Raw genomic sequence first — 27,086 nt, 5'->3', positions numbered from 1 at the left:
TAACAGTAATAAGCTATTGCCATGTTCACTTTTCTCTAATTGTGTTTCACAGATTTCTGCATGCATGGTTTATGATGGTCAAGGATTACCAACTTTAGAGACAAACGTATATTGCACTGTTAACAATAAAGAAAAGGTTAGAAGCAGTTTCTCATTTATAGATTATACTTTTAAAGTGTTTAAGGCCTTTTAATTTAAAAATAAGCTTGTTATATAAAAAGTAAGAAGTTGATTTATATATTATATTTATAAAAAAAATTGAACCTAACGCTAGGCTTCATTATTAAAAATAGCAAATGGTTGAATATTGGTGAATGCTGAATATTAATACAGCATACAAAATCTTTATAAGGGGTGTCAGTTCTAAGTACTAAGACTTTTGCTGGTGATATGAGCTAATCTTGATCAATTGTTCTTATCATGGACATCAAAAATAACAGGGGATAGAAAAACAGTCATATCATCTGTAACTGAAATGTAAATAGTGATTATTTTTTAATTTTATGAAAGGAAAATTAGGTTTTCATATTTTATGGTAGCTATGTTGACTGAGATGATCCTTATTTTCAATAAATTTTGTAAAAAAGGATGAGTAATGTATTTAGTTAATTATGAATAGGAGTTGTTGTTTTTTTGTATGATGAATCTTTGTTAAGAAAAAAATGTTTGAAAAAATTATCATTTTATTTGTAAGAATTTTTAAAGTAGTCTTTTAATTATATTTAAACAAAAAAATCATGTATTTGGTTAGCATAGGGTTGAGCAAATTAAATATATATTGAGTTTAGGATATTACATTATTTATAGTGATGTAACTGATAAATTTGCATACTTTTTCTCAATAATAAATACAACACAGAGGAGACTCTAGAAAAAAGAAGATATGTATATCTATATAACTAAAAAAAATAATAAAAAATCATTCTGAACAACATATCTAAATTCAATTTTGTAACCCAACACACATTAATCAAGTATTAATCATTTTCTTTTCATCAATACAATGAAAAAGTGTGAGATGTGTTTTGTTTTTTTACTCTGAAATATAAAACAAATAATCTGATTTCAATATGATCATATGATCTTGTTAAATTGCATTGCCTTAGCAATCAAAGAATCAAAGATTTTTTAGAGTTTAATATGGGTTTTGCTTTCTCTTACCCCACACCCCCTCCCATAAAAAAATGTATTCAAAGGTATTTTTATATCATTTAACATTATAGACCTAAATTCTGCATATGCGTATATATGTATAGAATTATTACTGAAGAATAATATATTTACTTTTTAGAAATTAATTACATTATTTTTGTCATACGTTTTTCCAGCATATTTGTTCTACACTCATTCCAAATAGAGACATAAAAATCTGGTTAGAAGAACGTGAAAAAGCACAAATTGAAATCAAAGCTTCAGTCCTTGCAGCCATTAACTTGATCAATTGTGAATTAAATGAGACTCTGAAAGGCTTAGATCCATTAAAACAGACAGACATTGATCAAATGCTTCTGTAAGTTTTCATAATTATTTTTATTTTTTATTGTTTGCTAGGAATTTCTTTAGTGTGTGTGTGTGTAGAATAGAATTAAAATGAATTTTAGACTCCTATATATTATTATTTTTTCTTGTAATGACTTTTATATATACCTGCATTTTCCTCAACTGTGTAAATATAATTACAAAAATTTAAAATTAAATAATCTGCAAAAAAGTGTCAAATTGCACATACAAAAGGTCCTTGGGTTTGTGACAGGTGGGGAAATGTGACGTGTGTTTGGCACGTTTATTGTCTAGGGGATGATTATTTTTAAAGCTATCACACCCCCACTTATCAGCATATGAATCGGGAGCAGACACGCAACGAGACAAAGCAATGAAAGATAGATACAAAAGTTAAAATAAAGGATATTTATTTACATAAATATACATATAATAATAAAAAGGGGGAGGGTTTGCATCTATCTCTAGTATATTCTATGTTTAATCATCACTCTTGCACATAATAAGAGAGTATGTCACTTTGTCCTCTGACTTAGCTGGTTGTCCTGTTGATGTCGCAGCTGGCTGTGTCCTGGCTTGAGGTTCTGCAGCTGGAGGTGGCGCTCTAGCGGATAGAGGGACGCCGGCGATATAGTTCTTGTGGAGTCTCAGTCCCAAGTTCTAGTATCTGTAGTGGGCACAGTATGGCGGGTGGCCGGATACCGTGGGCACAAGGTTACTGCGGGCAGAGCTGATCTGCCGTGGGCAGCGTAGTTGACAGGATATGCCCAGTGAGTTGCAGAGGGTTGGCGTAGCTATGACGTCTCGCACAGATCTGACTCTATAGGGACATCGCGCCTAATAGCTTGACAGGTGGGCCGTCGAATAGGCGGGCAATGCCGATAGCGCCAAGTAGTAGAGTTGAGTGGATCTCCGTAGGCGGTAGATGATGCTCAATAGGAAAGTGCAGTGCTGAATAGCACTAAGCACATAGATAGGCCGGTAGGCAAATAGGCGATAGGTGATTCTTGATAGCAAATACAGTGCTGAATAGCACTAAGCACCTAAATAGGCCAGTAGGCAAATAGGCAGGTAAGTGATCCGATAAATAGGCAGACACCTGAGGGAGGCTGCGGATAAATAAAGACAAGTTAGGACATGTCTCTCATGCATCTTATCGATGCCCTCGACTGAGGTGCATTCGTCAGATTGGTAAAATTGCTTTAGAGCACAAGGGGAGATGACAAATGGGCTTTGGAGAATAGATGGTAGATAGTAGCAATATAGAAATGTACATAAAAGGGAAAGTAATAATATAAAAATGTACATAGCAGGGGAAATAATAATCTCAAATAACCAACACAGGTGGATAGAGAAAGAAAGGGGGGGGGGTTGAATTGGGCGGTGGTCAGCGACCCAGATGATTGTTTACATATGACCGTGGGTCGAGAACAATGGAGCGTGCTTGAATGTCCCTTCAAGCGGCGCAACTCTCATTAGAGTAAAATGAGTAAAGGGGAGATAATTCATTACAGGGGAGATAACTCATATCTCCTTTCTAAGCGCAGTATTAGTGCGATAGTAAAATTATCAAGGCGGCCAACCGAGATAAAGGAAATAGACTAAGATGTACAAATATATACATGGTTGCATCAACGATCAATTGAGCAACGTAGCATTAATAGATTAATGCAATACATAAATAAATACATAGGACATGTTTATGTTTTCTACTTACGCCAGTGAGAAATACACAATGCACTAATTAAATATAAATGAACTAAGCAAAATACACATGATAATATCCAATGGAAATATACACAGAGTAATTAAGATGGAACTTGTGATTAAGTTCGGCTTACCACCAGGTATTCCTCTAGGAGAAAGAATAAGTGATATAGTCCAGACTCGATAGCTCAGCTCGAATGAGAAAGAGAGGGTGATTTGAGTTGGTTTACTATATATATATGCCTGGTAAATGTGAGCGGACACAGGAAACGTCCTAGGCTAAGAATTAGCTTACACGTGGGTGAAGTCCGACAAGCGACGCACCTTGGTGTATCACGCGGTATGTTGACCCGTGTAATCTCTTAGATCAAAGAGAGACGTGGGGGGGGGGGGGGGGAAGAGTGACCTACATTCCACCCAAGGGGGGGGGTGTCAATCGCGGCGGACATCCGCGGATAAGATCAAAGAGTCTGCGTGTATCTTTGCCCCGGTCAAGGGAAGATAAATGAAAGGACTGGCCTAATTTTCTCCAAGGTGGTGGACTAAGTCTAGCCTGGTAGAGAGGAAAAGGTGTGGCGGGTGAATAATTTGGAGGTAGGATGGGGAAATAATTAAAATAGAATAAATAAATGATGAAAAATAATAATTAATGCTGTGATAATTTAGAGTGACTCTGACAGCGAGTTTTTGACTTGTCACATACGCCGCCGCCAAGATGGATCTATCGCAGAAAGATCCATAAAGTGCGAGCAGACTGATGTCACTCTAACTTTAAGATCAGTTGTTATCACAGCATTAGAAAAAAAAATCTGGAAAAATAAGGGGTAGCCATGCCAGGAGGAGGGTCTGTCCAAGTCTGTCCGTGGTCTACTTCCCGTCCCTGAGTACGGAGTCACCTGGGTGAAACCTTTGGGGTTGCTTGGGAGAGTAGATTGGGCGATTGGATGAGTAGTAATTCCTTCCTGGGGCGGATTGGGGAGCGTGATTGGGGCTTAGACGGGGTGCCCAAGGCACGTTTGCTCGTTGGGGCTTACCTCCGAAGCCGCTGTGAGGCGCTTCTTCACGAGAGTAGGTAGTCAGCTTACCTCGGTATCGTCTGACACGATCAATGTCAGGGAAGAGTGGCCTGATAAAGAATGTGGAGTTCTGCCTGAGAATGTCCCCACGAGTGCGATAATCTGGCTTACATCGTGGCTTCCTGACATGGTCAATGCCAGGGGAAGGTCGATATTGAATGGTGGCTGAGGAGCCATGGTGAGAAGTGTTTTCACGAGCGCGAGGGTTCGGCTTATCTCGTGATTTCCTGACACTATCAATGCCAGGGGGAGGTTGATTTGGAATGGTGGCTGAGGAGCCATAGGGAGAAGTGTTTTCACGGGCGCGAGGGTTCGGCTTACCTCGTGACTTCCTGACACTCTCAATGCCAGGGAGAGGTCGATTCGGAGTAGTGGCTGATGAGCCCTGGAGAGGAGTGAGTCCACGAGAGCAAGGGTTAATCTTACCTCGGGGCATTCTGACACTGTCAATGTCAGAGGAATGTTGCTTAATTTTGGCTGAGTAGCCTGGGTCAAGTAGACCCTCACGAGTGCGCGGGCACACTTTAACTCGTGACTTTCTAGCAGTGTCAATGCCAGGGCAAAGTGGTTTGAGCTTCGCTGATGAGTCGGGACTGGGCGTGTCAGTGTGGCGACCAGGGCTTCCAACCGGCTGGTTGCGGCCACGTTTCAGCTTCGCCGATCTACCGACGGGCAGAGAGAAGTATGGTTTGTTGACTACTCCAAGAGGAACATATTTTGAGCCTAGAATGAAGTCATGCACTGGCGTGTCCATGACGGCTGCGTCAATGGTGCCATGTACGTACTTGCATTCTACGTGGACCCTAGCAATAGGAAGAACCTTTGGAGGAATCTCACGGTCAAGGGACTGAATCGTCACAGTTCTATCTGTGAGATCAGCCGGATCAACCAGTGCTTTGCAGATAACTGAACTTACCGCACAGCCTGTGTCAAATAGGGACCGGACGTACCGCCCGTTAACCAGAATGATCTCTATCCCGGGGGAAGATGAGACATGGTGAGGAAGTGCTGGTAGGACTTCCGTTTTTGTTGAACCAAGAGCAGTGTGTTCATGGGCCACAGTCAGTGTTGATATGACGTATGGGTCGCCCGCTGTTCTATCAGTACGTGTTTGCTGATTAGATACAGAGGGTTTGGGGACCGCGGTCATTACTGAAATGCGCCGTGAGGCCTGCTGCTTTTGGCGGTTGGGTTTGTGGCTACGCATGCTGTTGTTGCATTCACGGTAGGCACGGTTAGTTTTGTTGCCACGCGTGCTGTTGTTGCAGTTACGGTGGGATTGGTTGTTCTGGTTATGACGAGGCTTACGTGCTGGGTAGTTGCAGTTTTTGTGCAAGGCTGGTTGTTGGATTGGTGCCTTTCTAGGTTGGGGTTGGCTTGAGGGCATGGGCTGGAATGGGGCGTCGCAGTTTGCAGGACTATTGGACTGAGCAGGAGGGTTGGGCTGGGTAGACAAGGTGGACTGGTCGAGAGAAGGGGCATCAGGTGTGGTAGTTTCACCTTTATTAGCAACGTCTGTGTCTGATGGGGCGGTGTGCTCTGTTTCGACATGAGTCATGATTCCACTCTCCTCTGCTTCCTGGTCTTGTCTTGCGGGTGTGCTGTTCAGCTCCAAACTCTGCGGTCTATAGCGCTGTCTGATTTCTAGTATTTCCTGCTCATGGGCTTTGCGCAATTCTTCCATTTTGTGTGCCCTTTCAATCTGTCTTCGTACGTAGTCTTCTAGCTCGAGACCTTCAAATCCACATAATATTCCTTCAGCCTCGAAATCGGAAGCTAATTCAATTAAGTCCATGGTTATAGAGGCCGGATTAGGAAGAGGATGAGGTGGAAGATAGAGGTAAAATGTAGGAAGGAGCCGCTGAATGTAAGAAAGAGTAAAAGGGGAATGTGGTGTCTGCCTACGTTAATCACAGATTCCTGAAAGGAAATATTACAAATAAAATGCGATAATAATCATAAATGAAAATATGACAAAAGTGACACTCTTGATAATGCCAAGTGATGATACTTATAAATATTTTAAGAAAAAAAATATTGAAATGGAATTTAGTTATTGCTGCCTGTTCGTGCCTGCTGTACTAATGGGTTAAATCCCGGGACGGGCTCGCCAAAATGTGACAGGTGGGGAAATGTGACGTGTGTTTGGCACGTTTATTGTCTAGGGGATGATTATTTTTAAAGCTATCACACCCCCACTTATCAGCATATGAATCGGGAGCAGACACGCAACGAGACAAAGCAATGAAAGATAGATACAAAAGTTAAAATAAAGGATATTTATTTACATAAATATACATATAATAATAAAAAGGGGGAGGGTTTGCATCTATCTCTAGTATATTCTATGTTTAATCATCACTCTTGCACATAATAAGAGAGTATGTCACTTTGTCCTCTGACTTAGCTGGTTGTCCTGTTGATGTCGCAGCTGGCTGTGTCCTGGCTTGAGGTTCTGCAGCTGGAGGTGGCGCTCTAGCGGATAGAGGGACGCCGGCGATATAGTTCTTGTGGAGTCTCAGTCCCAAGTTCTAGTATCTGTAGTGGGCACAGTATGGCGGGTGGCCGGATACCGTGGGCACAAGGTTACTGCGGGCAGAGCTGATCTGCCGTGGGCAGCGTAGTTGACAGGATATGCCCAGTGAGTTGCAGAGGGTTGGCGTAGCTATGACGTCTCGCACAGATCTGACTCTATAGGGACATCGCGCCTAATAGCTTGACAGGTGGGCCGTCGAATAGGCGGGCAATGCCGATAGCGCCAAGTAGTAGAGTTGAGTGGATCTCCGTAGGCGGTAGATGATGCTCAATAGGAAAGTGCAGTGCTGAATAGCACTAAGCACATAGATAGGCCGGTAGGCAAATAGGCGATAGGTGATTCTTGATAGCAAATACAGTGCTGAATAGCACTAAGCACCTAAATAGGCCAGTAGGCAAATAGGCAGGTAAGTGATCCGATAAATAGGCAGACACCTGAGGGAGGCTGCGGATAAATAAAGACAAGTTAGGACATGTCTCTCATGCATCTTATCGATGCCCTCGACTGAGGTGCATTCGTCAGATTGGTAAAATTGCTTTAGAGCACAAGGGGAGATGACAAATGGGCTTTGGAGAATAGATGGTAGATAGTAGCAATATAGAAATGTACATAAAAGGGAAAGTAATAATATAAAAATGTACATAGCAGGGGAAATAATAATCTCAAATAACCAACACAGGTGGATAGAGAAAGAAAGGGGGGGGGTTGAATTGGGCGGTGGTCAGCGACCCAGATGATTGTTTACATATGACCGTGGGTCGAGAACAATGGAGCGTGCTTGAATGTCCCTTCAAGCGGCGCAACTCTCATTAGAGTAAAATGAGTAAAGGGGAGATAATTCATTACAGGGGAGATAACTCATATCTCCTTTCTAAGCGCAGTATTAGTGCGATAGTAAAATTATCAAGGCGGCCAACCGAGATAAAGGAAATAGACTAAGATGTACAAATATATACATGGTTGCATCAACGATCAATTGAGCAACGTAGCATTAATAGATTAATGCAATACATAAATAAATACATAGGACATGTTTATGTTTTCTACTTACGCCAGTGAGAAATACACAATGCACTAATTAAATATAAATGAACTAAGCAAAATACACATGATAATATCCAATGGAAATATACACAGAGTAATTAAGATGGAACTTGTGATTAAGTTCGGCTTACCACCAGGTATTCCTCTAGGAGAAAGAATAAGTGATATAGTCCAGACTCGATAGCTCAGCTCGAATGAGAAAGAGAGGGTGATTTGAGTTGGTTTACTATATATATATGCCTGGTAAATGTGAGCGGACACAGGAAACGTCCTAGGCTAAGAATTAGCTTACACGTGGGTGAAGTCCGACAAGCGACGCACCTTGGTGTATCACGCGGTATGTTGACCCGTGTAATCTCTTAGATCAAAGAGAGACGTGGGGGGGGGGGAAGAGTGACCTACATTCCACCCAAGGGGGGGGGGTGTCAATCGCGGCGGACATCCGCGGATAAGATCAAAGAGTCTGCGTGTATCTTTGCCCCGGTCAAGGGAAGATAAATGAAAGGACTGGCCTAATTTTCTCCAAGGTGGTGGACTAAGTCTAGCCTGGTAGAGAGGAAAAGGTGTGGCGGGTGAATAATTTGGAGGTAGGATGGGGAAATAATTAAAATAGAATAAATAAATGATGAAAAATAATAATTAATGCTGTGATAATTTAGAGTGACTCTGACAGCGAGTTTTTGACTTGTCACAGGGTTACATCAGTCCCAACATATGACATGTTCTACAAGATATGTCATCAGTGTATATATAACAATGAGATGCCCTTGTACCTTAGTGAACTGATTACTCCATATGTCCCCCAGAGAGCCCTGCGCTCAATGGACTCAACGCTTTTAGTAGTGCCACGTTTCTCCCTCAAAAGCTACGGTCTGCATGCTTTTTCAGTTCACGGACCAAAGGTTTGGAACTCACTCCCCATTGATCTCAGACAGACAACATGCTACACCACTTTTAAGAAGAACATTAAGACTTATCTGTTTAAAACTTTTTTAGATTAACTGTCATTTTAGCTCTCATGTTTTTGTTTGTAATGTTGTTACAGCGCCTTGAGCCTACATTTTGTTTGTTAACAGCGCTTTATAAATAAAATTATTATTATTATTATCTGCCTATCTAGATTCATCTATCTCTGTATCTCTAGCAACTTCCACCTTCAAATAAGCTTGTTCTCTTTTTGGTCGTTAAGGTTTTTTATTACTGTTTCATTTCATTACTAAGCATTTTTTATATTTCCTAATTGTGTTTTTGATTGTTAAGTAGGGTACTGTGTTAGGATAGGATAAGTGCGTACAGTATTTACGTACAGTATTGGTTTTACAATGCGACGTAGGAATGGATCAAAGTTATAACCTGAGAACCCCTTGTATTATATTTTTAGCGGCCTTTGTAAGGGGAAAAAGCCGCTATTAGGTTTGGGTTTGTGCAAAATGTCCGTCCATCTGTCTGTCCGTCTGTCCATCTGTCACACCCAGATCTCGAAAACTAGAAGAGATATGAAAAATATTATTTCATAATTAAATCCGGCTTGAAAAGTTTAGGTGCAACAGCTACTTTTGGTTTTCTAAAAGCAAACCGTTTAATTTATAAAATTAATTATGCAAGCGATTTTTTCATAAAAATACAACCAATTCGAAAACAATTACGTAAATGTAAGGGAGGCAATGTTACAATATGCTAACAAAGATGAATAATTTTTGTGTATTTTCAGTATCACTAAGTCAAATATATTTATAAAATGTACAGGAAATGTTTACAACAAATATAAATAATACTTAAAGATGTTTTTTCTGGTTAACTAGCTGCTAAAATTAAAAGAAAACATTTCTGTTTGTTTATTAAGGCTAATAATGCACTTTGTATGTAAATATCATGCACATTTTTTAAAATGGACTTTTTAAGCAGCGACTTTCGTGCAGTAGCGTAACGTTGCAACATGATCAGGTGCTAAACCAATTCCTTAAACTTTTTTAAAAAATCAGATTTTATTTATTTTTTTGTTTAGTGCCCCCATCCGAATAAAAGAAGCTTATTTTTGTGCATTTTGTCTGTTGGTCGGTCTGTCCGTCACGATTAGATTAACAAATAACACTAGAGGCTATTGTAAATCTGATTTAACCTTTAATTTTTCATTCAGAAATATTGCAATAGTTTAAAGTATCTATAATAGATTGTTCCGGATGTTTTGTGAAAAACAAATAAATGCCAATGAATATTTGTTTGCTCTTCAAAGTTATAGTAGATTTTATTTCCATGCTTAAACGTCTGGTTTTTTAATGTAAATAGCATATAAATGCTAAATAAAAATATCTATACTGATTTATATTTCATTAACTATAAAGTTGTTCTGGATATTGTTTTATAAAAAACAAATTTATGTCAAATAATTATATTTTTTTCAAAAATATCGACAATAGGTTAATCAGGATTTTAAAATAAGAAAGTAATTTCCTAGAAACGATTATAGAAAATAAATTTTTAGACTTATTTTACAGTTAATTTTCTTGCCGAAACATAATAAAATTTGTTTAATCTGTAAAGAATGTTCAGGATTTTGTTTCGAAAAAGAAATCGACCTACATTAACTTAATTTTCTTACAAATCGTCGCCAAAAATGATCCGAATTTTATATGAAAAATCTAATAACCTAATAAATGTTTGAAATCCCTCTTCTAATAAATAAAACAAATAATTTTCTCATTTACGAAAATTGGTTGTTCCGAATTTTTTATGAAAAATAGTTTAACTCTATTTATGGAAAATCGCACTTCTCTCCTACACTACATTTAACTTTCTATCTAAAACGTTAAAAAATCTAATTATCGTTAATATTATGCTCTGATTTTTAAGGAAAACAACTTCCTAACACAAAAGTATGGTTTGATAAAATCTCCATAAGGGTATGGTACATCTAATTTTCATAACAGACCATCCCAGAAATTTAATTAACGGCATTTGATTAATCTGGAATTCTTTTTTTTTTCTCACTATAAATATATAAACATCCGGAACAATCTATAATAGAAACTTAAAACTAATGCGATGTTTTGGAAGGGAAATTAATTTTAATCAGATTTTCAATAGCTTTTAGTCTTTTTTTTTCTCGCTATTAACATAACGGACAGACAAACTGACAGACAAAAAAAAAAAAAAAGAGTCTTTAATCCTTTTATATATATATTAATATATATATTAAGTCTAACTAGCCCATCAAATGAAATGCAAAAAGAACAAACTCGGTGCACCAATGTCTATGATCCCTCGAGAAGCTGCTTGTATAGATGACATTAAATTTAGTCTAACTAGGACGTGTGACGTAATGGAATTTTTTTCCTTTGACGTCATATGGAGTTAATTCATTAAATGAAATGCTAAAAGAACTCACTCGGTGCACCAATGTCTATGAACCCTCGAAAAGCTGCTCGTATAGAAGACATTTTTTAGTCTAACTAGGATGTGTGACGTATTGGATTTTTTTTCCTTTGACGTCATATGGAGTTATTCTTTAAATGGAATGCTAAAAGAAATCACTCGGTGCACCAATGTCTATGAACACTCAACAAGCTGCTCGTATAGATGATAGGCCTATGTTTTAGTCTAACTAGGCCGTGTGACGTAGTGGATTTTTTTCCTTTTACGTCATATGGAATAAATTCTTTAAATGCTAAAACAACTCAGTACAGTAATCCTATACTCTTAAGTGAGCAATTCTTGTATATATATTTATATAATATCAGGTGACCGAGCCTCGCTCGGATGAATAATTTGTTAAGGAAGGATATATACCCGAAGTCATTTTGAGAATATTTTTGTACCAGGTGGCCGAACCTCGCTCGGTTAAATAATTTCGGAAGGTTATATACCCGAAGTCATTTTGGGAATATTCTTGTAATTACGAAAATGAACGATCGGATAAAGACTACTAATCTGAAGAGTTGTTTTAGTGTTCTGTTAGTTCTAATTGTAGGCCTAATTGAACATGTCGATTAAATTTAAAGTCTTTTAAGTCCTCCTACAGTCTAGACAAACTACAGCTCAAGTCCGTCTTAAAGTTTTGCAATCCATCTTTTGCGCAAAACTATTGTAGGCTTACTATTATTGGCTTGGAAGAAAGTCTTTGCAGAGTAACTTCTCTACGTTATAGGGTAAAACATGCACTTAGTGGCAAAGTAAAATGGCTCATTTTTTCTTATTAGACTTAAATCATTGCATTAGTTTTCTAAAGAAACGTTTCCGTAGGGCACCTCTGTTACGCCGAATAATATGCTCGTTACCCATACGGGATACGTGCCCTGCCCAGCCTGACTGTCGGACTATAAGAAGTTCATACCGGCTTTTGCCATCCATCCATCCCAGTGGTGCTATGACCTGCTTTTACACATCCATCCATTCAGATCTCTCCTGGGGTTTCCGTCAACACGTCCTAACTCCAAGCTTTTTACCGAGGTTTATAGTTAAATCAAAAGAGGCTGAAGCGTACGCAAACTCGTTGACCGCTAGATGGATAGCATGTTTAGTGTGAGCAAGTAAGGCGTAGAGAAGCTGTGTTATGACCATTTCCTTTGTTTTGGTACAGGACAGTAGACACCGAAGCATGAACACATGGTAATAATTCACCAGCAAAATAATAATAATAATAAGGCTTGTCCTAGAGTCCGAAATTAATGCGGCTGTGACCTACATATCTTGCCACATCCAAGGCAAGCATAACCATTGTCCGCGGTGCTCGATTAAGATTTTCTTTTAGCGTCTGCGTCTGTCCTCGGCAGCAAATTTTCTTTTGGTCTCAAATGTGTATCCGCGGCATTTGTATAGAGGGAATTCTTTTAGTCCGAAAGTTACGCTGGACAGAGCAGTATCCTGTATGGGAGACGAATCTCAGACGAACGCATGCCAAAGGCAGTCTTTTTTGGTGAGCTAAAAAGTGGTCGACGTAACACCGAAACACTTAAAAGACCAGCTTATGGCGCAAACATGACTTAGCTGACATAGAAGAGAGCACATGGTTGCATGCAACCTCAGAACGAGACAGCTGGAGGTCACCAGCAAAATAAACAACAAAGTAAAAATAAGGTATCTACACCGCTCTACACAATTAAAGTGTAAACAACTTATTAAGCACTTAAAACACAATAACTAATCATACATCGGCACATTTAATTTCATTACTTTTCTTTCATAGTTCTATAATAAATCAATCTACAGTAAGATGGTGCGCAAATGTTTAATTAGGTCTATTGATCCTTTAGAACTCGTTCTTGTTTGCAAAGAAATATTTTAGTGTAGCCTACTACGGTAAGCCTAGTGACGTAAGCAGCGTTTTTCCCGTTTACGTCATGGAAAATTTTCATTCATAAAACATTCTAGCCAAAATTAATTTTTCGATAATGAGGCATTTTCAAACCGATATAACGGTCGACCTCGAGTTTTTCCGATGTGGCCAATGAGTTGAGAATTTTTTTCTCACTATTATGCACATACCGTGAAATTTTAAAGAAAATCGTTAGAGCCGTTTTCGAAATAAAAAATATATATATATATATATATTGATTTATTATAGAACTATGAAAGAAAAGTAATGAAATTAAATGTGCCGATATATGATTAGTTATTGTGTTTTAAGTGCTTAATAAGTTGTTTACACTTTAATTGTGTAGAGCGGTGTAGATACCTTTTACTTTGTTGTTTATTTTGCTGGTGACCTCCAGCTGTCTCGTTCTGAGGTTGCATGCAACCATGTGCTCTCTTCTATGTCAGCTAAGTCAAGTTTGCGCCATAAGCTGGTCTTTTAATGGTTTCGGTGTTACGTCGACCACTTTTTAGCTCACCAAAAAAGACTGCCTTTGGCATGCGTTCGTCTGCGATTCGTCTCCTATACAGGATACTGCTCTGTCCAGCGTAACTGTCGGACTTAAAGAATTCCCTCTATACAAAGGCCGCGGATACACATTTGAGACCAAAAGAAAATTTGCTGCCGAGGACAGACGCAGACGCTAAAAGAAAATCTTAATCGAGCATCGCGGACAATGGTTATGCTTGCCCTGGATGTGGCAAGATATGTAGGTCACAGCTGCAATCCTCATTAATTTTCGGACTCTAAGACAAGCCTTATTATTATTATTATTTTGCTGGTGAATTATTACCATGTGTTCATGCTTCAGTGTCTACCTCTCCTGTACCAAAACAAAGGAAATGGTCATAACACAACTTCTCTACGCCTTACTTGCTCACACTAAACATGATATCCATCTAGCGGTCAACGAGTTTGCTTACACTGCAGCCTCTTTTGATTTAACTATAAACCTCGGTAAAAAGCTTGGAGTTAGGGCCAGGAGAGATCTGAATGGATGGATGTGTAAAAGCAGGCCATAGCACCACTAGGATGGATGGATGGCAAAAGCCGGTATGAACTTCCTATAGTCCGACAGTCAGGCTGGGCAGGGCACGTATCCCGTATGGGTAACGAGCATATTGTTTGGCGTAACAGAGGTGCCCCGCGGAAACGTTTCTTTAGAAAACTAATGCCATGATTTAAGTTTAATAAGAAAAAATGAGCCATTTTACTTTGTCACTAAGTGCATGTTTTACCCTATAACGTAGAGAAGTTACATTGCAAAGACTTTCTTCGAAGCCAATAATAGTAAGCCTACAATAGTTTTACGCAAAAGATGGATTGTAAAACTATAAGACGGACGTGAGCTGTAGTTTGTCTAGACTGTAGGAGGACTTAAAAGACTTTAAATTTAATCGACATGTACAATTAGGCCTACAATTAGAACTAACAGAACACTAAAACAACTCTTCAGATTAGTAGTCTTTATCCGATCGTTCATTTTCGTAATTACAAGAATATTCCCAAAATGACTTCGGGTATATAACCTTCCGAAATTATTTAACAGAGCGAGGTTCGGCCACCTGGTACAAAAATATTCTCAAAATGACTTCGGGTATATATCCTTCCTTAACAAATTATTCATCCGAGCGAGGCTCGGTCACCTGATATTGATTAGTTATTGTGCTTTGAAGGCTTTATAAATTAATTACATTTTAATTGCGTACACCCGTAGCTAGCTTTTACTTTGTTATTATTTTGCTGGTGAATTATTGCAATGTGTTTAAGCTTCGAAGTCTACTGTCCCATACCAAAACATAGGAAATGGTCATAACACAGCTTATCTATGCCTTACTTGCACAACCAGGGCCGGCTCTAACATTTGCGGGGCCCTATGTCAAATGGATTGCGCGCGGACCAGTAAGGATAGCGATAAGGATAATAAGTGAAAATAAAGATTTTGTATTAGAAAATAAATTCGTATTTGCATTACATTTTTATTAAATGAAAGCTGACGATGCCGTTTTTTTTTTATATCACGAGTAGGACTGGCGTTTACCATATTTTGACACCTCAAAATGACAATTTTGTCTTTTTAAGGACATTTTTATGAGTTGCAGGAGATTTCCAGGAGCTCCTTGAAAAACACTATTATAAATTATAATGGTTTAATTTAATAATTTACACCTAGAATTAGCGCGGGGCTTTTGAACCTTCGGGGTCCACTGCGGCAGCATAGGCCTAAAGCTGGCCCTGATGATATCCAGCTCGCGGTCAACGAATTTTCATCACGCTGCTGCTTTTTTTTTGGTGAACCTATAAACCTCACTTGATGATTCTTACTAAAGCCATAATAATAAGGCTTGTCTTCGAGTCCAAAAATTAGTGAGGAATGCAGTATTTCCCGTGGATGCGCAGCCCCAGCTGTGACCTACATATTTTGCCACATCCAGGGCAAGCATAACCATTGTCCGCAGGTGGTCGATTTAGATTTTCTTTTCGCTGTCTGCGTTTGTCCTCGGCAGAAGATTTTCTTTTGGTCTCAAATGTTTATCCCGCGGCCTTCGTGAGTGACCTCCAGCTGTCTCGTTCGGAGGCCGCATACAACCAGGTGCTCTCTTCTATGTCAGCCAAGGAAAGTTGACGCCTAAGCTGGTCTTTGAAGCGTTTCCGTGGGGCGCCTCTGTTACGTCGACCACCTTTTAGCTCACCAAAAAAAGACTGCCTTTGGCATACGTTAGTCTCCTATACGGGATACGTGCCCTACCCAGTGAAACTGTCGGACCATAAGAAGTCCCTCTATACTGTCCATACCGGCGTTGGCAAGGACATCGCTGTTTGTAGTGCGGTCCTGCCTCCGTATGTCCATGATGGATTGCAAGCATCTTTGGTGAAAACACTCAAGAAGTCTTAGTTGTTTTCTGTAAAGTGTGCATGTCTCAGAGCCATAATGAATATATTAATTGCAATATTAAATGTCAGAAAGTAACCATTTTAGAAGTTACAGTGCATAGACTTTCTTCCAAGCCTAAAATAGCCCAATAGTTTTACGCGAAAGAAGAAATGTAAAACGTTAAGACATGAGCTGTGGTTTTCTATAGGCCTAAAGTTGGGGGGACTTTCTATTCTAATCGCCATGTATAATTACATTGAGAACTGACAGAACGAAAAAGAAACTCTTCGGATTGATAGTCTTTACCCGATCGTTCATTTTCGTAATTACAAAAATATTCCAAAAATGACTTCGGGTATATATCCTTCCTTAACAAATTATTCATCCGAGCGAGGCTCGGTCACCTGATATTGTTTATTAAACCTCGTAATGTGACTCGCATTTTAAAAAGACATAATAGATTTAGATCTAATCTAGATTTTTTACACTAGATCTAGATTTTTTTACACTAGAGCTAGATTTTTTACACTAGATCTAGATTTTTTTTCTTACACTAGAGCTAGATTTTTAAAACTAGATTTAGATTTAAGTTCTAGATCTAATTAAAATCATTATAGAATCTAGATCTAGAAATTCTTGGTCTAGTTTACAATGTTTGTTGTTTACATGTTTCGGATGTTCCTTCAGAGTTGTAGTCCAAACCTCCCGTAGGACAACAGGGGATGGGAGCGGGCAAGGTTTGAACCTGGGACCATCGGCCATCGATGAATCCAAACGACAGTTCAGCGCGCATACCGCTCTACCAGACAGCCATGATTTAGACTAGATCAAGATCTATAATTTTAATTTCTAGGCTTAGGCCTAAAGTGTAGATTTTTTTTCTAAAGTCTAGATTGTCAATATGTCAATATTGCAATGTTATAAAATACTAAAACAAATCTACTATTTTAATATTTAGATTTTGCAATTAGTCTATTAATTGATTATCTAGTGTTTTTTTAATATAAATCTTATCTAAATTACATCTACATTATCCCAAATATATATTTTAGATCTAGATCTAGTAGATATAGATATTGAGAGTGCTAAATTAGTTACTTATTAGTCTTATTAGTAGTTTAATTTAGGTAGATCTACATCCTCATTCTAGTTCCATTTAGGCCTAAATGAAAATGCTCAATACCAAAAGATTATCTAAAATCGCTCTTCTGACATATTGGACATATCCGGTAGTTGTCATTCCATAATGTGTAGGTATATTATCAATAGTAGGCTATTAGTTTGTAACCAGTTTGTCATTAGATAAAGAGCAATGCCTGGTCGTGCGGTTAGCGCGCAGAACTGATTATCTCTACGGTCTCGGTTTCATACCCTGCTCGATGCCATCCTCAGTCGACCAGCGAATATGCAGATCCGACAGTGATCCGTCTTCCACGGGGGCCGCCTCTGAGTTTGTGTGGCAACACAAACTCTCTTTGTAATCTTGTTTATTTTTAAAATTAAGTTAGCTAATTCTTTCATTCTTGTTTGAGAAATTGCTGATTAGATCTTCTTGTGATACTATATCAATAATTACAATATACAATACTTACATGTATTAATTTAATGTTTGATGTTACTTTCTAAAATTTTTTTAAAATCATTATAAACAAAATTGATTAGACTAGAAATTTATTTTCTAAATACTTACATTTGTTTAAAAAAACACAATAAACAATTAAAAAATGTATATTTTAATAGCTAGCTTTTTTTTCTTTTTATATTGCAAACTCAAGTTCCTTTATGGAAAAAAAAAGGCAAATTGAAGAAAAAGAAAAGGAGAAAGAGAAACTGTCTAATGAAGAATTACCTGCCCTCTCTGCTAATGCCACTCCTGCCGTTGCATCGCAAGTAGCTAAAAATAAAAGAAAACAATCAAGGTAACAAAAAACTAAATTTTTACTTGAACATTTTGTTTTCATTTTCAATTAAGTCAACTAAATTTTCCTGATTATTAGTCTTAAGCAGTCAAACCTTAATATCAAATTTCCTGATTATTAGTCTTAAGCAGCCAAACCTTAATATCAAATTCCACAGCTGTAATATTTTGTCTGTTATATCCATCCAATGTTTTAGATAAGCATGATTCCAACATAGGTGATCAGGTGAAACTCATTTATATTGGACCCATTCTAAATAGTGTTACGAATCTCACTATCCAGGCTCTCTGCAAACTGCACCATACACCACCAACTTAAAGAACTTGACAACTCAGGGCTCCAAAGTAACGTAACACTTTAATAGTTGAATAAATCTGAGCCAATACTGTACAATTGGCAAAACGTACACTGTACCGCCATATCAACTATTGCACTGGCCTCTACGTCTCGTTCCGGGCTTGCACTGGGTTCAACAGTTCAGGACTGACTTCACACACTGGGCTCGTTGTGTTGGACTCGATCACAGACCAAGATCAAGACGCCAGTCGTCTCAACTGTACTTGACAGTACTCCGCACTGAACCGTCGTAATGTTCCGTACAGAACCACACCGTTGAACTGTGCTGTAGTCAACCGTGTTCTGAACCCCTGTTGTGAACCGTAGATCAGGAAGTTGTGACTGACTGTTTCTGATACCTTCGCTCTTTATATAGGGTCCCTGCTGGCCTTCTCGAACGGGACAGAACGCCGCTCGACGTTTCTGGGTGGTCAGATGACTACCATTCTCATGACGCTCCAGAGCTATGTTCATGACGCCGATCCTCCCGAACTGTCATGTTGAAACTCGTCTCAGCTGACCGTCGTAACTCGTCATGGTTGACCGCTCGTCTAGCGCTGGCCTGGGGCAATTTGCGTTGGCTGACTAGACACACACACCACCACCCCCATCTGTGCCACCACCAGGTTTATAATAATACTTTGAATTGTATTACATATAATTATATTATTATATTAATATGTATAAGCAAATAAGACCATGAAACTTTGATTTATGTAAAGTATAAATTAATAATCTCATCAAATAAAAGTTATACATCAAGTTTTAAGTTGCATAACATTTTTTATATTATTTTAGGCCTTTTAATAAGTTATACTGGTTTTCAGTATAAATTGATATTTATATAAATTTGGAAGTAGATTATTGTTTTGTGAAGTGAATTATTGTCTCATGCTTTTCAAGTGCTATAGAGATTTTCAGTATTGAGTGCTGAGACTTTTTTTTTACAAAGCTTTTATCAACCCCGTCAGACTTGGCGAGTCAAAGCTTGAAGAGCTGGACAAGTTCACGTACCTTGGCAGCATTATAACAAATGATGGAGATGCTTACCACGATGTAGCGTGCCAAATAGGAAAGGTAGGGAGCATTTTCCAAAGGCTGCAGCCTATTTGGACTAGCCAAGTCATTGGACTCAAGACAAAAATACACCTTCTCAACACAATCGTCATTCCAACTGCTACATATGCATGTGAGACATGGAAGTCATCTGTCAAAATTGAGAAAAGACTAAATGTGGCTCAACAGAGATGGCTGAGACGGATTTTGGGAGTCAGTTACACAGATAGGGTCTCAAACAAGGAAATCCTATGCTGAACTGGGAGTCAAACACTTAGTGAGGTTGTGACTGTGCGGCACATGAGGTTTGCGGGACATGTTCTACGTCAAAATGAATTACGCACACCAAGAGTTGCGATAACGTGGAAGCCAAAACAAGGAAAGCGCAAACAGGGATGTCCTCATATTATTTGGCGACACACCATCATGGAATACCTCAGAACAGTGGACACCAGGTGGGAGGAGGCTTCAGACATTGCGAGTGACAGATCTTTATGGAGACAGCTTGCCGTCCAATGCGCCGAACGGCGCGGGAGGACCTAAGTCTAAGTAAGTAAGTTTATCAACCCACTCTGTCTGTCTGGTAAAAAGTTTGTACATGTTATTTCTCCCACACCCTATCTAGATCACAATGAAATTTCGCACAATTATTTCTTTTACCTGACAACACAAGAATAAAAAAAAATATTAACCTATTACTTAATTAACTATTGGTAATTAATTATTTTGTTTGATATCTCGAACAAGGAAAAGATATTGCAATTGACTGAAGTGGTGATATAAGCTGATGATTGAATTAGTCCCCTTTATAGGTCCTCTTCTGAGGCTTAGTGAACACAAACATGAAATAGAAACAATTGATAATTATACTATCTTGCATGTTCATAAGCTCTTCGCTAGCAGAGTGGTTAGCATATTGGCTTGAGAAGCCTGAGATACTCCATTCTTTCTCTCTCCCCCTCTTTCCAACTAGTCTAGACAAGTGATAGAATCATAGTGTATTGAGAAAGCTAAAAGCAAAAAATAGCACTAAACAAAAACTATTGGTAAAAATATTTCTAATCGCACATATTTATTATTCTTAATCTAGATCTATTACAAGTTTAATTACAAGACTAATCCAAACTAATTGATACACTTAATATAAGCTTTGTTGTTTTTTTTTAAAGTATTTTTTTTTTGTATTTTGCTTGTTACAAGTACAATACTGATTATTGGGTCACATGATTATAAAAATAATACAGGTGAGATATATGGTGGTAGGAAAGTGCTGTGTAGGGGAGAAGAATTGATATATATTTATTGTGTTATAGATTTTTTTTTAGAGTAGAAATCTAGCATTTATTATGTGGAGATTCTAATTTAGAATCATCACTTGGACAGATGCTAGTTATAGGATATCTTGGACGTTAATCATTAAATTGTAGAGTAAACCTTCTTATTACAATTATGTTGAAATATTGAATCTCAGATGTAACTATTTAAAGGTGATTAGTTCGGATATGAATATAATATGAGTATCTTATATGTTAAAATGTTGGATTTCCTATGGAACTATTTTAGAGTGACTACATCTATGTACCCATTTTGCTATAAAGTACAAAAGGAAAAGCGTTTTAAATTTAATTAATTTATTTTTCAATTTTGTTCCTCAATTCAGAGACTTACTGTAAGTACCCAAATTGTACAAAAAAATATTTAAAGAAAGTTGTAGATTCATGTTTTTTATCTTGTATTTTTATTGCAATTTATTGATTTCAATATTGGATAAACTTATGTTTTAATACAATTTAAATTTAATTTTATATTACTCATTAGCCTATCTAATAAAAATAAATTTAAAAATGTATTTTTATTAGAGTTAATTTTGACTTGACCTAATTAATATATGCCCAGAAATTAAATGCTTAAACTATAATTATGCATAAAAGAAATAACTTAAATGTAAATTTCTTGAAAATTCTTTATTATGAGGCTTGGTGACCAAGGGGTAAAACATTTGGCTTTCAATTCGAGGAGTTCAACTCTTAGTGAAGACTGGGATTTTGAACCTTGTGATTTTTAGAACACCCTGGAGTCCACCCACTTCTTATGGGTACCTGACATACAGAGTAAATAAAGGCAAGATCTAGCCAGATCCACTCCTGTTAAACCTAAATCTACTAAAATTAATACAACAGCCTCACTAAACAAACCTACTAAAGAAGTAATACCAAAATACCTTAAAACCTTAGTAATAAATTTTCAAAGTATTAGGAACAAAACAGCAGACTTAGAAATTTTATTAGAATGTGAGAAACCAGACATAATTGCAGGAACAGAAACTTGGCTACATCCTGAAATTTATAATGCAGAAATTTTCAATAGTAATTATGAAATTTTTAGAAAAGATAGGGCTGATAATCATGGAGGAGTTCTTTTAGCAATAAAAAACACTCTTATAGCAGAAGAAATTACCTTACCTAACTCAAAAAATATAGAATCAACATTTTGTAAAATTAATACCACCTCAACATCCCTAATAATAGGCAGCATTTACAGACCACCAAATTCTAGTTTAGAATACATGCAGGAACTATGTAATCAGATTACTACACTTAAAGAGACAAATAAAAATGCAGTTTTTTGGATTATGGGTGATTTCAACCTACCTGATATAAATTGGAAAACACTAACCATAGATAAACACCAAAACCTTAAGAACATAAATGAGCTTTTCATAGAAACTTTACACAACCTAAGCTTAGATCAAATCATTAAAAAGCCAACTAGATTAAACAACACATTAGATCTCTTCTTAACCAACAGACCTGGATTAGTAGTTGATTATGATATTATCCCTGGTCTATCAGACCATGAGATCATAAAAATACACAGTCAGATAAAAGCAGTAGCCAATACAAAACCCAAAAGAAAAATCTTACTCTGGAATAAATGTAACCTAACACAACTACACCAAGCTGCATTAAACTTTCAACAAACATTCTTATTAGAAAAAGACATTAACCAACCAGTCGATGACCTCTGGAATTTCATTAAAAACCATCTTAAAAGCATTATAGAAAATCATATACCAACTAAATACACATCAAACAAAATAAATAAATGCTGGTTTAATAATAGACTAAAGAAGCTTTGTAAACAGAAGGAAAACCTATATAGAAAATTTAAAGAAACTAATGCAGAAAGAGTTTACAAAAAGTATATAAAAATTAAACACTTAACCCAAGAAGTAAGCAGACAGCTGCAGAGTGAATACATAAACAATGTAATATCTAAAGATAACAACAAAAACCTATGGTCATACATTAAGTCTAAGAAAATGGAAACAACAGGCATATCGCCATTAAAAGATGAACATAACATAATACATAATGATAATGAAACCAAAGCAAACATCCTAAACAAATACTTTGCATCAGCATTCTCAGCCCCAGGAGACAAAGACATATTACTGAATTTGAACCAAGTAGACAACATAGAAGATATAGTAGTACAAGAAAATGGAATTCAAAAACTATTAGCCAACACCAAACCAAATAAAGCGTCTGGACCTGATGGTATTCCAGCTAGATTACTCAAAGAACTAAGCAATGAGCTAGCCCCAGTGTTCAAAATACTCTTTCAGGCTTCACTTAACCAGGGCAGAGTACCAAAGGACTGGAAAGAAGCTAATGTCACCCCCCTATTTAAAAAAAGGAGAAAAATCTGACCCAGGAAACTACAGACCAGTATCACTTACCAGCATCACATGTAAAATCCTAGAACACATAATATGTAGCAACATCAAAAGGTTTAGATAATAGTGAACAAATAGATGCTTACTAGATTTTTCTAAGGCTTTTGACAAAGTTCACCACCATAGTTTGCTTAAAAAATTAAAATATTTCGGCATTAATGGTCCACTGCATCAGTGGATTAAAGATTTTCTGATAGGGAGAGAACAAACTGTAATAATAAATGGCTCTAAATCAACACCAATAACAGTAAACTCAGGTGTACCTCAAGGAACAGTCTTGGGTCCACTACTATTTTTAATTTACATAAATCATTTACCAAATTGCATTACTTCAGGAACAAAAGTCAGATTATTTGCAGACGATTGCATAATATATAGAACAATAAAAACAACACAAGACACAAATATTTTACAAAGAGAATTAGATGAATTACAGAAATGGGAATCAAATTGGAGCATGTCTTTCCACCCAGAAAAATGTCAGTTGTTAAGAGTAACAAAAAAACTAAAACAAATTAATTCCACTTATCTTATTTATGGCAAACCAGTAACACAGACTAAAAACGCAAAATACCTAGGTGTTATAATAAATGAAAAACTGTCATGGAATCCACATATTGATGAAACTACAAAAAAATCAAACAAAGCATTAGGATTTATTAAAAGAAATTTCTATAAATCAAATAATAATAGGCCAATAATAGAATATGCATCCTCCGTTTGGGACCCCTCAACTCAAGAAAACATTAAGAAACTGGAACAGACACAAAATAGAGCAGTGAGATTCATAACAAACGAATATTCACATTTGACTAGAGTAACACCTTTAGTAAAATCACTAAATTTAGAAAGCCTTCAGGACAGAAGGCTCAAAAGTAAAGTAGCAATCATACATAAAACACTGAACCATAATCTTCAAATACAAAAACAAAATTTAATAAAATACTCAGAAAGACACAAAGATAAAGGCATATTCCTCGTCCCATATGCTAGGACAAATTTGTACAAATACTCCTTCTTCCCTAGTGCTATTAGAGCATGGAATGGGTTGCCTGAGCTAGCCAGGAAAACCAGTGACTTGGCAGAATTTAAGTCATTGGTTAATATGCATTACTAAATGCATGACGCGTAGGACGTAATCATCTTCTTTTTTGAAGTAACGTCTGTATTATATAAGATAAGATAAGATAATTGGTTGTAATGCTTGCCACATGACACCCTTGTTAACCGTCAGCCATAGAAACAGAATAAATTTTACATTTTATTTCTTCGTAGATTGCAAGGTCTGAAAGGGGTATCTTTACCATTTAAGCTCTTCATTGTAATTGTTTTTTTTTTATAACATTTTCAGAAGCAGTGCTAAGATTGCAAAGTCTGGAAATGTTGCACATATTCCTGATAGACCTCTAGAAATTTTAGTCTCAGGCAGTGAATCTGTCATAGCTATCAGCCAAGCTGTTTGTTTGAGTGCTGCCATTTCTAACAATTACAGAATTTATCAGCATGTTGCTAATCTAATGCATCCTAATGTAAGACTATATTGCCTTTCTTGTTCTTTGTGATTCATTTTTTTTTATTTACTTAGGTTATGAAATCGTAAACCATATCCTTTTTGAATGTCCCTTCCTAATCCACCTTAGGCAGAACCTACCACCACTACAGCCCAACATAACCAACACCCTGCTGAACAAATGAAGAAAACATCACACTATTTTTCCTTGGCATAGTCTGCAAAAGAGCTAGCAGCTCAGAGCTGGCTAGAAGACGAAGAGAACCAGTGCATTTACTTTTTTAAAGTATATATCAAATATATAAAAATGTGAAAGTAATTTATTTGAGAAAAAATTATAAAAATCATTCTTTATATAAATTTTCCATGTAACTCAATAATTAAGATGTGGAAAATGGAATTAGGCAAATTTTCAGAACTTAAGTTGCCCTTGTATTTAAGACCATATCTTACATCTGATGAAGATGACAATGAAATCAGATTTACAATGGTACATGATGTATACAAAATAAGACTACACATAACACAAGCTGTCTGTTTCATTTTGTTTAAAAACGTTATATATTCATGTGCATAAAAACAAAGGTATATATTTTTTTTTTGATTTATTTAAATAAAAGCTTTAGCCCCTAATGCATGAAAATAAAGATGATAGGCTAATTTTAGTGCAAATCATGAACTTCTGTTTTACCTTATTTCAAAAATGTTTTGTATGTTTGTGCTTGCAATACACATTCTGAATTTTAAAAAAATGAGTACAACTGAGCAGACTAAAAGTATCCATTGCACCTATATTGAGCATGAAGCAGGCCAAGGGGAAATTATATTTTCAATAGCAATTTAAAATAGTTAGTTCTAAAGTGACAGACAGCATAAAAGCAAAAGCAGATTTTTTTCTGTAAGCAGATGGACTATAAATGAAAATGAAATTGTGATAACTGATAAAAACCCCCAAAACATTTCTTGGCTTTTAAGTAAAATAATAGGTTGAATCAAAAGCATACCAGACATTAATAGCATTATTTTTGTTTTTGAAGATGCAAATGTTTTTCTTACATTTTTGTTGGCAATCTTTTTTTTTTTCCTACTAGTGAAAAATTAATGGTAAAAAAAAAATTCATAAATCTTTCTGTTTAAATGATTACATCCATTTTTATGTTAAATATAAACACAATTTTCATTACCTTTGCAAAAGTTGTAATATGGGCTATACATAATATTTTTTTTTGAAATATATATGGATTATTATCTTCCTAAAAACAAAATTATTTATGTTTATAATTATTCTGACATACAATATTTATCAACACAGGTTTCGGCCAGACATTATAGAATCCCTCTGCCTATGATAACAATTCTACACGGTGGTAAGGGTGTCGCTGGAAAACAAAATTTGATCAAAGAATTCATGGTAGTTCCAGGTATTAACATGCCATTTGAAAAGGTAAAAATTTATTAGACATAGAAATAGATACTTTTTCTTTCTGTGTGTTGCCTTCTTAATGCAAAAAGCAAATTATATGTTTATGTACATTATGTTTTAATTTTTAAGCATTATATTTTTACAGGGCTTACAACAGATAGCCAATATAAACAGTCATGTATCCAAGACTCTTTCTTCAAAGTTTGGTGTAAGTTTATATTTTTTGTTTAAACTAAGTCACAACATAAAAACATACACAAAAAGAAAAGAAAACAAAAATTGTACATTTTAATATATGCATATAGAATTTATGCTGAAATTCAAAAGTAGTAAAAACTCTTAATGAAGTTCTATTATTAGAGCATGTATGTTCAACATTGTGTAGGTAATTATTTAAATTTTTTTGATGTACCCATGCAGTGACTATTTCCCATTTTGGAGGACTCTAAAATTTGGAGAGTTTTGTTTGTAATGTTTTGCATTGCAGTGTTGTTTTTTCTCCATGATATTAATGAGAGTAAAGTAATATTTAAAAAAGAATATCAGTAATATAATAAAAAAAAAAAAGCATTCATAATAATTTAATCTTCTTGTTTTTCACAAAGGCTGCAGTAAAATATGTCAATGAAAATGGAACCCTGTGTCCACCATTAGATCAGCCCAATCAAGGTTTAGATCTGATCATTGAAGCCATTCATGCCCAAGGACTTACTGTAAATAAAGATATGCACCTTGCTATCAACATTGCTGCACATGAGTTTTTTGATCATGTTAGTGACCCTATTCTAATTTCTCATTAAAGCTATTATTATTGTCATAGACAAGTCGTGTTGGTCAAAATATTTTTTATTTAAAAAACGAAGAAAAAAAGCGCTTAAATACAAGCTAATCTTTGTGTGTGTCCAAAAGAAAAGGTTTCAACATCTAAGATTGAAGTTTTGAAAATAAATGAATACCAACTTAATTACTTACAAATTTTGTGATTTATACTCAATATTATTGATAAAATCTTGCT

The 27,086-nt window shown here is 36.4% G+C and overlaps 1 protein-coding gene across 8 annotated transcripts in view; it reads left to right on the top strand.

The window, feature by feature from the left end:
• Window positions 1-27,086, top strand: part of LOC106053375 (enolase 4-like) — a 34,143-nt gene that overhangs the window by 3,251 nt on the left and 3,806 nt on the right. For all 8 annotated transcript variants that reach the window (XM_056045104.1, XM_056045076.1, XM_056045083.1 and 5 more), the window contains 7 exons: window positions 53-136; window positions 1,329-1,510; window positions 17,864-18,007; window positions 24,490-24,667; window positions 25,961-26,092; window positions 26,217-26,279; window positions 26,677-26,841. In XM_056045104.1, the coding sequence (XP_055901079.1) occupies window positions 53-136; window positions 1,329-1,510; window positions 17,864-18,007; window positions 24,490-24,667; window positions 25,961-26,092; window positions 26,217-26,279; window positions 26,677-26,841 (948 nt within the window). The remainder of the gene's footprint in view (window positions 1-52; window positions 137-1,328; window positions 1,511-17,863; window positions 18,008-24,489; window positions 24,668-25,960; window positions 26,093-26,216; window positions 26,280-26,676; window positions 26,842-27,086) is intronic.

This window comes from Biomphalaria glabrata, chromosome 1 (genome assembly GCF_947242115.1).
Source record: "Biomphalaria glabrata chromosome 1, xgBioGlab47.1, whole genome shotgun sequence".
Classification (NCBI taxonomy): domain Eukaryota; kingdom Metazoa; phylum Mollusca; class Gastropoda; family Planorbidae; genus Biomphalaria; species Biomphalaria glabrata.
This window is presented reverse-complemented; position numbering and strand designations above follow the sequence as displayed.